At 42.6% G+C, this 13,584-nt stretch overlaps 1 protein-coding gene across 1 annotated transcript; it reads right to left on the minus strand.

Moving 5' to 3' along the window:
- Nucleotides 1–1,715: 1,715 nt before the first annotated feature.
- Nucleotides 1,716–12,571, minus strand: NIPA1 (NIPA magnesium transporter 1). The gene is made up of 5 exons (XM_062515018.1): nucleotides 12,397–12,571; nucleotides 8,898–8,945; nucleotides 4,906–4,996; nucleotides 3,489–3,649; nucleotides 1,716–2,227 (listed from the first exon to the last, which is right to left on the minus strand). Exons 1-5 carry the CDS (start codon nucleotides 12,554–12,556, stop codon nucleotides 1,716–1,718), a joined length of 972 nt encoding a protein of 323 aa, XP_062371002.1. The 5' UTR covers nucleotides 12,557–12,571.
- Between the last annotated feature and the right edge of the window lie 1,013 nt (nucleotides 12,572–13,584).

Genomic DNA, 13,584 nt, shown 5'->3' on the forward strand with positions numbered 1-13,584 from the left:
AGACCTCAATTCAGGTCAACAAAAAACATCACAAGAGCATCCCTACTAATCAATGTCCATGTTCCTGTCAGGCAGCTAGAAAGCTACATTCATGATTTCTTGATTCATTGGGATTTTCTGTTTTCTTGGGAAATGTTCTGATCTAGAGATGTTGAGTTCCACTGTACTCTTCCATTTTTGTACTTACAAGGAAACAAACGTTCATTGCTTTTCAAGCTTTCAACTTTTTGACTCATGATGTTTTCACTACTAAATGTAAGCAGAACATGACATTAACTATTTGATTCTTTAACATATCAATATTCTCTAAATGGTTTAAACCGAGCTGTTCGGAGTCATCCCCATCGTAGCTTAATGTGTCTGTACTGCTTGTCAAAATATTACAAGGGAACTATTCATACAAGTCTATGAATTACTGTTCTGAATGTATGTCCCTGTCAGTTACTAGAACTCAGCTCTGAATGCTATAGTTTTTTCAGTCTTTGACCTCCTTTTCCCATGTTATAAGAACATCAGACCATCTTTTTTGAGCTATGAGAAATCTCATGCTCTTTTCACTCTTTAATTTCTTTTTTTTTTTCTGGTTCCTATTTATTAGCGGTTTCACAAAATGGTCTCTATTTTAGTCATTAAACTAAAATAAAGGTATGCAGGACTGATTCCAACACTCCTCTTCCCATTAGGACTATGGGTTTTTCAGAAGCTGTCAAGGTATACAGGGGTTTCTGTTCAGGTTTGTAAATTTTTCCAAAAATACATGGTCCTTCTAGATGCTTTATGTGTTTAGAATTTGATTATTATAGTCCAATACTGTAGACAGTGAAATTGAATTATTAGACCAGTATAGGCCATCTGAAACAAATACATTCACAATTATGCAGTATTTTTTGATTGCAAAGGCACTGAAATAGTTCTGAGCTGCTTACAAATAAGCCACTGTGTAGGTCATGAGTGCCTACATTTCCACACCTTTCACAGTCTTTCTACCAGTTCCCAGTTAAAAATTCTCTGATGAATGCAGGATGTCTTAATGTATGTAAGTTACAAAGAAAAATGCATACCTGGACACTACCATGAGCTGATAAGTAATTAGTGAAAGATATTTAAGGGTCCACTGCTCTGTATAAAGAATTCAATTTAAAACTCCCCTGTGTCTTCACCGCATGGCAGACAAAGTTGCCAAGAGTCACTAAAAAGAACAAATCTGCAGTCCATGATCCAACCAACATTTGTCTGAGAATTCACAGCCTTGACGGTGAAGACACTGCTATACTGAGATTCACAAATTGTTCCACTTCCTTTCCACCCCTTATTTTAAGGTATACATCACTTGTGATGAAAGGTATCAGATTGAGTGCATTAGAAACCGATGTCCTCTGCTCACACATATGGTACCTCAGAAGACACAACACCAGTTTTCACTCAAGTCTGTCAGAACATTCACAGATCTTTTCTGACTACCTTTTACAGTGAGGAAATACATCGGTCTCTATACTGACTCAATCAGTAGTTCCAATTAAGGTCATTTATTTTGTTGACTGGGTTATATGGACAGCTGATCCTTTGAAACTGGATGGAGGCCTCCAATTCATTTCATATAGGCCACCAAATTGTCAGAGGGTAATTACCAACCTGAATCCTATTTGAAACAGTGACCTAGAAATGAACAGCTCTGCATCCTTCCCTGAGCCATCCACTTTCCTCTCAAAAATATTTTAATCTGTCTTCATGTTAGGTTTGTTTAAATCTCCAATATTGAAGTTGAATTCCTTGAAGACTTGTATAAGAACAATTCCAATAGATACTGTGGTGAATCCACAAGCCATGCCCAAAAAATCTACGACTCCTACATTACTCCATTCCCTGAAAAGGATGGCTGAAGCCAGCAGGACTAGGGTAGTAAACACAACGTAGTAGATGGCACCAAACACAGAGGAATCAAAACACTCCAGTGCCTTATTGATGTATCTGAACTGAATGATAATGCTACATCCTAATACTGCCAGAAGGACCAGACAGAGGTACAGAGCCCTTTGACTTGATGGGTTATTGTGAAAGATATCTTGAGCAGCCAGCCCAATGCCTTTTGTGCTGGGAACAGTGAAACTGCCCAACAGAGAGCAAATACTGATGTAAACCATAATATTAGTAGGTCCATGAGCTGGAGCTATCCAGAAGATAAGCAGCAGAAGCATTAGCAGCACTATGCAGAGATAACCCACGAAAACTGGAAAACAAAAAGAAAACAAGAAAATATCAAGATGACAACTCTTGGTCTTCTAAAGATTTTAGCAGGCAAATCATGTCCTAGCAGTGATTTTCAGGTATACATCAAAATTAAGATTTGCTATTGAAGATAGATCCAAATCACTAAGCTTCCAGAAATATTGGCATCCATGACTGATGATGTTGTCATATTCTTTCGGAAAAACAAATAACCATGTAGAAAATTACACACTGTGGCACATTTGAAATATATTTCAGATGGCTTTTTAAAATCTTATTCTCTTTTCCATTAGCACCATACTCCTTAAAGTCTCCTATGAAAGAAGGATAACATCTCATTCATAAACAGTTCATTAAGGCACAGTGTGTGGATCCAGCAAAGAGCTTAAACATAAAGTTAGATCCCACTAAAATGAGCACATGAGTAGGGATAGTTAAACAAACATGAGGCCATATGATTTACATTATACCATCAGTACACATAAAAGATCAGTGAAAGACATCTCATGCTTTAGAGTTTTAAAGAAATACATAACCAATGCACTTTGTTCAGATTTAAATGGTAAACTGAGACTAAGGTACTTGGTTTCTTTACTTTGTTTGCAGATTCTTTTAATAGCTGATGTCATTAGGTTTGAGTTTCTCTCACTTAAAGCAAATACAAGAAAAACAATAGTTGGCAGTTTAGCTCTTAAGCAAGAAAAAATAAAAATGGGCCTGGAACATATTAGTACTAGTATGTGTCCTCCAGCAGCTGGTGAGAAAGAACAGGCATTTCAGCCTATGTCTCAACAGCCTATTTCCACATACCTTTATTGTGAAAAGAAATCTGGGAACAAAACTGGTATTTAGGATAAATTTTTAATTAAAAACATGGAGAAATAAAGAAGAAGAAGTATTTTTTTGTTTTATATAAAACAAATTGAGATTCTAGATTTATACTTTTCATCTCTAAATAGCAAGATATAGTTTTTCATAATGTTATGAAATCAACCAGCCATTGTTCTGAGCTTGCTGTGCAGGATATAATTTTCAAAAATACCCATGTTCTCCTTTCTGCACATATCCCAGTAAATATGACAATTTCTAAGAAGAGCAGGGCATAGTTTTCTTACACAAAACCTGTACTGGTTTGCCTCTGTCATGTCAGGACTTCTTCATAAGTCAATTTCCTTACCTGGTAGAAGTGGTAAGCCTCGTCCTCAAGTGTGCTCCTGGTCAACCTCAGGAAATCATTATGAATTAATGAAAAAACAAACTACCTGGATTTGTAAGCTTCTCTTCAAGCTCAGCCTGAGTCGTTACACTCTCGGACTTCGGGGAATGGATAATGAGAACAACAGACCCAGCACAGCTCAGCAAACACCCCAGCTTGCCAAGAATGTTCAGTTTCTCTTTCAGTAGGTAAGAAGCTAAGATGGACCTTTGAAAAGAGGAAGAAAAACAGAAGTTTGACTACATCCTGTTAATAATGTTCTAACAGTGCTGTGCCACCTGAATCTCCCTTTTTAAAGGAATACTATCAAATGTTGATGAATTCTCAAAATGTATTTCTGACTTATCTGAGGAAAGATTCATCCATTTGCAGTGCTGTTTTACTCAATCCTTGACACCTCACCTTAGGAAAAAAAACCCAGAACAACACAACAAAATAAGACACAAACTCCCAACAAACTCCTAGCCACAACACTCCAAAAACCAAAATCACACCACCCCCTCAACCCCCCCCAACAACTGAAACACCTCAAACCAGACATCTGATGCCCAAGGCAGACATCTACACCTCACCAATTTGGTGAGCTGTCACAAAGCCCCATTTTATAGGTGCTAGGCAGTCACGAGATAAAAGTAACCTTTGGTTACAAAGACCCAAGGGCTCGGCTCAGATATGTAGCTGACCAAATTAAGCAAAAATATATAGCCTTATAATAGGATAAAATAATAGGTGGTACTCAGAGTGTGTGCTTCATAGTGATAAAACTAAGACAGACATGAAGCAATGCCATCTACACTCTGAAGCAGATGACCAGTGCAGTCACAATTCAGCAGGCAACAGAAAAATCTCAAGGCAATGCACAGCTTTGTTTTCCAAGAGTTGTGCTTTTTCACTGCAGTAGTTCTACAACTGTAGTTCATCTCTTCACAAAACATTAGTTACATATTAAACTCCTTAAACTCACTGGCTTTTCTATGCCTCTCACAAACATAACTTCTAAGAAGCTGGGGGCATACATATGCAAAGAACTCCTTTGAGTTCTCCTCCCTGGAAAGAGGCCAGATCCAGTGAAATGAAATCAGCATCAATAAACACATGTGAGCTGTGGATAGCAGGTAGAGAAAGACTGTGAGACAGAAGGAAAGATCTACGCAGTAAGGGAACTGTGGACAAGAGAATACGCAGAAACGTCCAGAACAACCACAAAGAAGGGGTGAAAAAGAAATGTTTATCTGTTGAGAAATCATAGTGAGAGCTAAAAGCAGAAGATACTTAGGACAACCCTTCTTCACCACTGCCTTCCCCCAGCCCAGCTTTCCTGAGGAAAATAGGTGACATTATAAGACTGTGAAGAGCCATAAGACTGACATTTCTCAGTGGACCTCCAGTGAGCAGCAAGTCCATCTGACATTTTATAAAGTAGTAAAGATATCCAGATAAGAACAAGAAAAGCAAACTCTTACCCAAATGGAACGCCAAGAGCTCCCAAGGGCGTCACTAGCACAGTTGGGACTGCAGTGTAGGCCAAGAAATTCCCTATCTGACCCAGTGCCACTGTCAAGAGAACCAGAAATAAGCCTTTAAGTCCCTTTGTAAAAATAAGTAATCAAAACTTGCCCAATACTGTTTGGGAAAGACTGACCTAACTGGAAAACAGATGTTACAATTTGCTTAGTTCTTTTGTTTTTATACATGAACAAAAAGGCTAGAATTTTTCTACAGTTTTGTATTTGTTAATACACAATTTATATTTCCCACGCAAGAGTATCCAAGTGGGCACAGTAAATAATCTCATTTTCAACTTCTCTTAAATATAAATAAGACTATGAATTAGAAACACTCATGGATTATAATCTCAGTATTACACTCAAATATTTGAATGAGGAGGGGTAAAAGTATATATAATCCATGGTTTCATCTTTAGAACATGCATTCACATGTAAAACAAATGTACGTGATTATAGTTCCTAACAGCAATGTTACATTTTGGGGGAGAAAGTAAGGACAGTACTGAGGAATCTTCTACTGAAACACTAAGCACATGCATAAGGGCTCTTCAATACACTACATTAACTTTTCATAACACTATCTAACATCCAAAGTCACTCCTGAAAACTGTAAAAAGAACATGCCTGACAAGCCACAGTAACAGCCTCAACCTTATTCTTCTTTCCTCCAGTAAAAGCAAATTCCAAGATATACTGCAGTACTGCACATCACAGCTGTGATAACAGTTCATATGTTCAAGTTTTCAGTTAAAAAATAAAACCTGGACAATTTTGCAAGTGCTGGCAAGTTTATAATAGGTCAACATACTTGCATAGTTACAAGGTCTGTGGTAACTGGCAAGAAGTTTGAGACTGAGCAGAAATTACATACAGCTCAAATTTCCAGCTGCTGTTAAAAGCCATTATCAGCATTTAAAAACATTTCAAGAATCCAACATGTTTTTATGCTCAGGCTGGAAATGCCCTCAACTATCAAATATTGTTAGCATCATCCAATTTTTCACATCTGCAAAGCACTCTGCAAACAATAATTAATTTACCAATTTAACTCACATTATCAGTAGAGCTGAAGACCTGTGTAACCTACAGGAAATATGAAGGAGACAAACAAACTTGCCAAACTGCAGAGTGTGGCAAAATTCTACTAATTAAATTCACTGAGGATTTCTCTTATGTGCAGGAGTGAGACAGAAACTGATGAGCAGCATCTCTAAGGTACAAGAGACAGTGGTGTTCCCTGGGATCAGAGTAATGTGGTTATCAGTCTCAGGCTGTCTGGAGACCTATGTGGCAACTCTGGCATTATCTTCAAGGCATCTGAAGGCATTGGGGCAGATCTTGGACAGAGAATGGTGCACAGCTGGCACTCTCAATTTCTGTAGATGACATACATTTCCAAATCACTCAGACAAAAGGTTGCTTTTTTTTGGAGGTCAGATGTCTTAACTTTCTGTTGGAAGACCTCTTAACAGATGGCACCAACATCAATCCATAAAGTAGATCGCTGAAGCTTCAGTCAGATGAAACATACTGTAAGGCAACTGAACTTACTGGAGGTTTTCCATATCACCATGGAGTAGTAGCAACAGTCCCTTTCCACCACAAATGACAGACCAGGACTAGTTAACACCAATTTGAAAAAGAATGTGAGTAATTGTTACCATCTACCTGATGCTGAGGACCTTTGCTACCAACCTATCCAGTCCTCTCTGAATAGAAGTTCCTTATCAGATACATCAGTGCCGTAAGTCAAGACATGACTTCAGTTCTTGAAGGCACACCAAGCTTTTGATTATGATAAACAAGTAGCAGTACCCTTGAAGTTACTGCAACACAAAACTTGATGCACACAGGCATATCTCTGTTAGCAAGGAGACCAGGAGTAGACCTGTACAACAAAACATATCTATTCTTGGCATGTCAGGCGGCTTATTCTAGACTAACTTAGAAGTTTATTTGCAGCTCACATGCATTAAGTATGTTCCTAGAATTCATCTTCCAACCTGGTTTCGTTTTAAAGACCAGGTCAGGAGCTCCAGCTCTGCTATGAAATGTGAAATACAGCCCAAACTGTGGTGACAAACAGGAGATGCACTTCACAAGTGTACTCCCCATCTGTAACACAACACTAATGCAGATGTTTTCACTACAAGAAACAGCTACATCTATGCTGCTATCAAAACCTGTACTGAAACTAATTAATTAGCCAATTAATTAGTTTAATGCTCATTGAAATACCTGTACACATGCTGCAATCACTCTTTTGACTACAGAGTAAGGAAAAGTCCCTTAGCAGAATCTGCAGCCCTTCCTTTGAAGTCTTCAGTAATCCAGTGGATCCCAGGGCCCCCAAACGGCTGGGCAGCATTATGCTGAGTCAGCATGCCAACACAGAAACACTTATTCACCATCTGAACAAATACCATGAGAACAAGTGACAGAGCTTATGTGGGTTTTGTTAACCATCCAAACTCCAAATTCTCTGCTTGACAAAATTATGTCAGCTGTCATCACTTCACCCAGATAACTGGGGTTATTGCTAATTCCACAAGTAACACCTTTCCCCAAACCTCTCTCTGTTTTCCACAGCACCTTTATCAGCATCCCATAGGTGCCTACCTGGCCCTTGCTATTGCTGTTTGTGACTGTGTTGCCATTCTGAGCCTATAATATCCACAAACAATTCTTCTTGCTTGGTTCCTTGGTAAAGCTACTGAGATTTTGTTTTGAAATACCTGCATCTAGCTACTGGAAAAAAACCAACTGATACCATTTCCCTTCAGCTGTTTTGTCTTCATTCAATTCAGTCAGCTCTTTTAAGCATGAAATTGTTTTCTCTGATTCACCAAGATAAGTCCTGTAATAAAACCTCCCTTTTTTAACTCCTTGTGGTTGGAGATTATAGATGGGAGCCTCAGGAGTGATAAACAGTGACTGATACACAGATTTATTTCTACTTAGGCAGTAGTGATCCTGTCAGGGGAGGAAGCTGTCAAAGAACTACTTAAACTCAGGTTAAATCAGCTGAGAACTTTTCTTCTGAAGCTCTGTTGGCTTCTACACTTGCTGTGAACTTTGTCCTTCAATGAGATCTATCGGTTTTCATTCCCTTTGCATAGCTTTAAGACAACAAAACCAAAAATCAGACTTACCTTGCTGCCACAAAACCAGGAGCAAAACTGGACTCATATACTTCTCAGAAACAGCATCAGAACTTTCCAAATAATTCACAAAAGGCTGGATTAGAGTCTAAAAGTGGGGTATGATTCTAAGCTTGTGGGAAGAACTAGGGCTGTTGTGTAAGAGGAGAAAGCTATTTGCTCCCCATGCTCCAGATTCACATCAGAGAATGAACTTGGTGTTAGCAGAGTTACAAAGATATTAAGGGTAAAATTACACTGATCTCATATCAGTACTACAGAAGGCTTTGCATTAATCTCGCAGATTAAAAGTAAAACTGAAGCTGTATCTGTTGAACTAGAAACCAAAAGAGTTTCGTTTTTTTTTTTTTTTTTAATTGAGGCTGGTTAAATGCTTCCTGATCTAGAACATATTATGTGTTCAATGAGCCCTTTTGTACAGAGTGACAATTTTTAATTCAGCTTTGACTTTTATTAAAAACTGAACTGGCCAGTGCAACACAGAGACACAAACCATGCAGGAACCCATAGTCAGAGCAGTGTGTGGCTGCCAAGGGCTGTAAGTACCAAATGGTTTGGAAATGTGAAAAGATGTCTGACTCACATTTGTCCCAGCTCATTACAAACAACACCAGGCATGGTAGCCATGGTAAGAGTTTACTGAAAGTGGGATATTTCTAGGGATGGAAATTTCATGGCAAGGGAGTGTGAGATTCAAGATGAAAACACAGACTTCCTGATGTCTCCTACCACCATCTAAGCAAAACCCTCATTAAAAAAAAAATCAAAACTTTTTAAGATACTTACTTGCAATAGTTCCAGACCACCATACTATATCAGTTAAGTACGAAGTACCTGGAAGTATAGGAAAATGTATTAGAAAAATGTGAAATCACAATATTGGAGCTGTGAAACAACAGTCTCAGTTATTAAGGACCTTAATCTTAAACCTATTCTTCAAATCACTGAATGTGAGATTAAAAAACAAACCAAACCAACCAAACAAACAACAAAAAAACACCAAAAAAAACACCAAAAAACAAAACCAACCAACCAAACCAAACCACAAACAAACAAAAAAACAAAACCCAAAAACCAACCAACCAAAAAAAAAAAGAACAATTTTGGATTTGACTTAAATTTCCAAGTAATACCTTCTTACAATCTTCAATGTGTTAGTCAGAAGTTCTGGTTTCCAGTTTGAACTACCTATGTGACACTAATGCAGTATTGTGTAGAAAAGCATCCAAAATGTCAACAAATGCTTCTGAAGGTGACATTTAAAGATACAAATTAGAATCATTTCTAGGAGACCTGTAAACCTATGGAAACAGAACATGATTTGGCTCAGTCAATTTGCTAAGACAACCTCAGTGAAACTGTATTGGAAAAATTGTAGCTGAGGAATTGTTTTGGCACAGAGGTTTGGCAGGACCATGGTGTTGCCTGTTCCTCCTGCATTTAAGCACTGGAAAGTGCTACAAATGAAGCCTCTGAATTCCTGAATTTCAGAGAGGAGTAAAACTCTGCATTGTCCTTAGTGCTTCCAAAACTGGAGGATGATTATTTTCATTGTCGGATTATGAACTCTTGCCTTGGGATGTGTCCAGATGGAGTCTGTGCACCACAGAAGTTCTGCTTCTGTAGAACATCAAGGCTCATGACCACTTCCTAAACTAAAGCATGGCCTTCTCTGAGCACATCTTTGGCATCAAGTTATGCTCCTGTGTTTTGCTCCTCTTTCTAGCAATACAGCTCTGCATTCATTTGGGAAGATGCTCTCTCAAAAGCTGCTGGAGTAGAAGGCAATACTGTACCTGCTCTGAAATCCCAAATAGAAGAAAAACACAGTCATCACTAACTCTGGAGACATATGAAATATTAAGCACTTGGAAATCACTCTATACAATTGAAAAGATATGAAATATGACTAATGAAAATGGCCAGCTTTAGAGTGGGAGTAGTCATTTTTTAGACTTTTGTTATTGCATATGAAATAAGAACACTATTGGGGGCAGAAATTATAGAAAATATTGACTCAAGTAAGGTAACTTTGCAAAATATTTGTCATCCACTGCTGTTTCTAACTAGACAAGGATTGCTAATTACATCAATACTATATTATTGATTCAAGAGAGAAGACAGAAGGGACTTGAAATGCCTCCTTGTTAATTATACAACACCTGCTGAACACAATGGAAAAAAGACATCATTTGACACTGGCCATGTCAGCCTCACAGCTCCAACTGCTAGATTCAAGGCAGAACCCTACTGCTTCATAACACGAAATAGAGAGAAATCTAGGGGATTTTCCTGGATGCCTCCTCACTGAGCATGCCAATAGAAAAACAACAAAATGCTCAGCAAGATGCACAAACACCAGTAATATCTTCAAAACAGGAAGTTTTACAGCTGCTAGCACTGAGAAAGCAGGCACACGCCCATCACTCACTTTACCCAGTGCTCCACTGAAAGCTTTTCACAAGTACACTCAAAATGGAAACTTCTTCCAGCTGCCTTGGGATGCAAAATTATTTTTCTCTTGTGTTTTCTCATTGTTTCCCTTATTAAAAAAAAAAAAAGTCTGTATTTATGATGCAAACCTGATCTTTCTGTGGACAATCAAAATGGGTTACAGCCATCTTGGAGGGAAAGGGAGACTATGCTTGCAAAACAAAAGTTCGTCTGATGCCCTTAAATGTAAGGTCATTGCACAAAAAGCAAAAGCAAAAAAAAAAAAAAAAAAAAAACAGCAACTTTTTAGATCAGGCTGCCAGGTTGTAATAACATAGTTCCAAGCTTACTTTGCTCCACTGCATTCACCCTGAACATGCCAGATGCAGCAGGCAATGGAAATACAAGTACAAATATATAAAATATTTATTTGTATATTATTTCTATATGCACATATGTAAATATGTGCAATGTATACAGAGAAAATACCTTGTCCTGGAACTAAAAAATATTTTTCATAAAAAAAGAGTTCCTAGAATTTATGGGCACATGCTCATACACAGACACCATCACCTACAAAAACAAACAGCTATTGACCACAGTAACACAATTCAAAGGCATCATGCAACCTGTGTTTACAGTCTTCCCCTTACATAAAAGCATGATACTAAAAACAAACAATTTTTTTTAATTGCATTTTCCTATATTCAAAGCATGAAGATACAACTAGCAAATGCTGTTCAGCTCCAATTTCAGAATAAAATTCAGAAGATCTTGACACTTGTGAATTTACAGCTTTGTTTTGGCTAAACTGTCTAGACAGCACAGTCAGTTCCTGAATATATCCACCTCACGAAATAATAACGAGGCATGGGATTTCAATACGAAAAATATAAGAAATAAATTATTTCATGTTACTGATCTGTCTCTTCTCAAAAAGCAGAAGCCACCATGTGACTGATACAACTTGCGTGTGTCCGTGGAAAAAACTGGAATAAACAAGCGACAGATGTACTGGTGCTCATGGCAAGAAACGATCAAAGCCACAGAAACCGGTGGTAAAGTCCCACAAGTGCATGAAAAAGAAGAACCTGCGTATGGACAGGAGCGCATGCAACGCACAACTCCCCGGTGCTGTATTACAGCGCGACAGCCCAGCGCGCTGACCATACACAGGGAGCTGCTGCCGATGCGCAGTTGACAACCCCTCGCTGCTCTCCACCGCTGACACATCCTGACCGACCCCCACCTGCCGCCGCTCCGCTCATTCATCACCTCCCTGGCGCCGCGATCCACTCATGGACCTCTGACGGATCTTCAGCTCGTCACCGCTTAAGGTGACAAACTGAAGCCGGATCCCCCGGTCCAGACGCCGGGAAGGTGTCCCCCACACCCCCCGACACAGGCTGTGACACAGCCGAGGGTGCCCGCGCTGCCGGCCCCGCGGGGCGGGCCGGGTCCCTCGGCAGCTCCCCCCCGCCTCCCGCCCTTCGCTCCGGGCCGGCCGCCGCCGCAGCGCGGGGAAGAGCTGCGGGGCGAGCGAGAGAGGGAGAGAGGGAGGGAGGGAGCGGGGCGAGCGAGAGAGGGAGGGAGGGAGGGAGCGGGGCGAGCGAGAGAGGGAGGGAGGGAGGGAGCGGGGCGAGCGAGAGAGGGAGGGAGGGAGGGAGCGGGGCGAGCGAGAGAGGGAGGGAGGGAGGGAGCGGCGCCGCGGGTCCCCGGGGCGGGGGAGCCGTCCCGCGCCGTGCCGGGGCCGATCCCCGCAGCCCTGGGAGGTTGCCGGGGGGTCGCGGGGTGCTGAGAGAGGCCGGGAAGCCCCGAGAGGGGCGCTCCCACCGCAGCGCCGGGCCCCTACCTCTCCCGCGGGCCCGCACGATCCCCTTCTTCTGCAGGACGAAGGTGGAGCCGTTCACCAGGCTGGAGACCACGGCCACGCTCAAGCCCAGCGACACGGCGGCGGGGCCGGGGCTCTGCGCCGCCCCCTCGCCCGCTGCCGCACCGACCGCCATCCGCATGGCCCCGCCGAGAGCTGCAGGCACGGCTGCTGCCCGGGCCCAGAGCTCCCGGCAGCGGCTCTGCGCCGGGACCCGCCCTGCGCTGCGCCGCGCCGCGCCGGGGGCGGCTCCGGGCGGGGAGCGGCGGCGGCCGCGGCTCCTGGCGCCCGTCCCGCGCGGGGACGGCAGCGGGGTGACGTCACAGCCCTGCCCCGACGGCCGGCCCGGCCCCGCCGCTCCGGGCCCGTCCTGCTCCGCGCCGGCACCGCAGGGCGAGCCCAGCCCGCTGCCGCCGCTCCCGGGGGTCCCCGGCGTGGGGAGACGGCGGGCAGCGCTCGGAGCTGCGAGCGTCCGTGGGCGGGGATGCGGGAAGACGTGTAGGGGGATGCGGAGACCAGGGGCGTGCGGAGAAACGTGCGCAGGGATGTGGACGGGGAGGGGGATGACAGCAGGGCGAAAGGATGCGGAGAGACAGGGATGCGAGAAGACGTGCAGAGGGAAATGTTCTGCAGGACAGACGAATCCCGCCGGGCCGCTGTTTCTGGTGTGGCAGCAGCGCTTCTGTCCAGCGCTCTCGCTTTCCCGTGGGGTTTCTGAAATTCACGTCGCCTCCCCGGTCCGCACGAAAGCGTGCGATGTTGCGGAGGCAGGGCCAGGCGGGGTCACGGCTGCCATTGCAGCCGCCAGCATCACCTGGAGCTGCGGCTCCATCCACCCTGCCAGGTCAGTGCCAGGGACGGAGCTGGATTATCAGCCAGGCGCTGTGTGGCTACACACTGAGAAAGCTTGGCCTCTGCCGGGAGTCATGCAGATTGCCTGAAAACGGGGGGATCCGTAATCACTCCTGCAGTAAATCCAAGAATGAGCTTATATTTCCAGGAAAAAGTTCACTCTCTTCTAATGGCGCAGAGCAAGGTGCTCATGTTTATAACCCTCTAACCCCATATTTATAACGTCTCTTAGCTATCATTCAGCATCTTCCAGGTTCTGGGAGGGCAGAACATAAGCCATCCTGCCATTGCAGAGAAGGGGTGGAGATCTCTCTGGTA

Source organism: Cinclus cinclus, chromosome 2 (assembly GCF_963662255.1).
Source record: "Cinclus cinclus chromosome 2, bCinCin1.1, whole genome shotgun sequence".
Taxonomy (NCBI): domain Eukaryota; kingdom Metazoa; phylum Chordata; class Aves; order Passeriformes; family Cinclidae; genus Cinclus; species Cinclus cinclus.

Excerpts from the sequence above, each read along its gene's own strand:
- NIPA1 (XM_062515018.1), bottom strand. The coding sequence starts at position 12,556 with ATGCGGATGGCGGTCGGTGCGGCAGCGGGCGAGGGGGCGGCGCAGAGC. Across the intron at positions 4,997-8,897 it reads GTGGTCTGGAACTATTGCAA|TGGCACTGGGTCAGATAGGG; the intron begins GTAAGTATCTTA and ends TTCTCTTGACAG. Across the intron at positions 3,650-4,905 it reads GCTCTTGGCGTTCCATTTGG|GTCCATCTTAGCTTCTTACC; the intron begins GTAAGAGTTTGC and ends CTCTTTTCAAAG.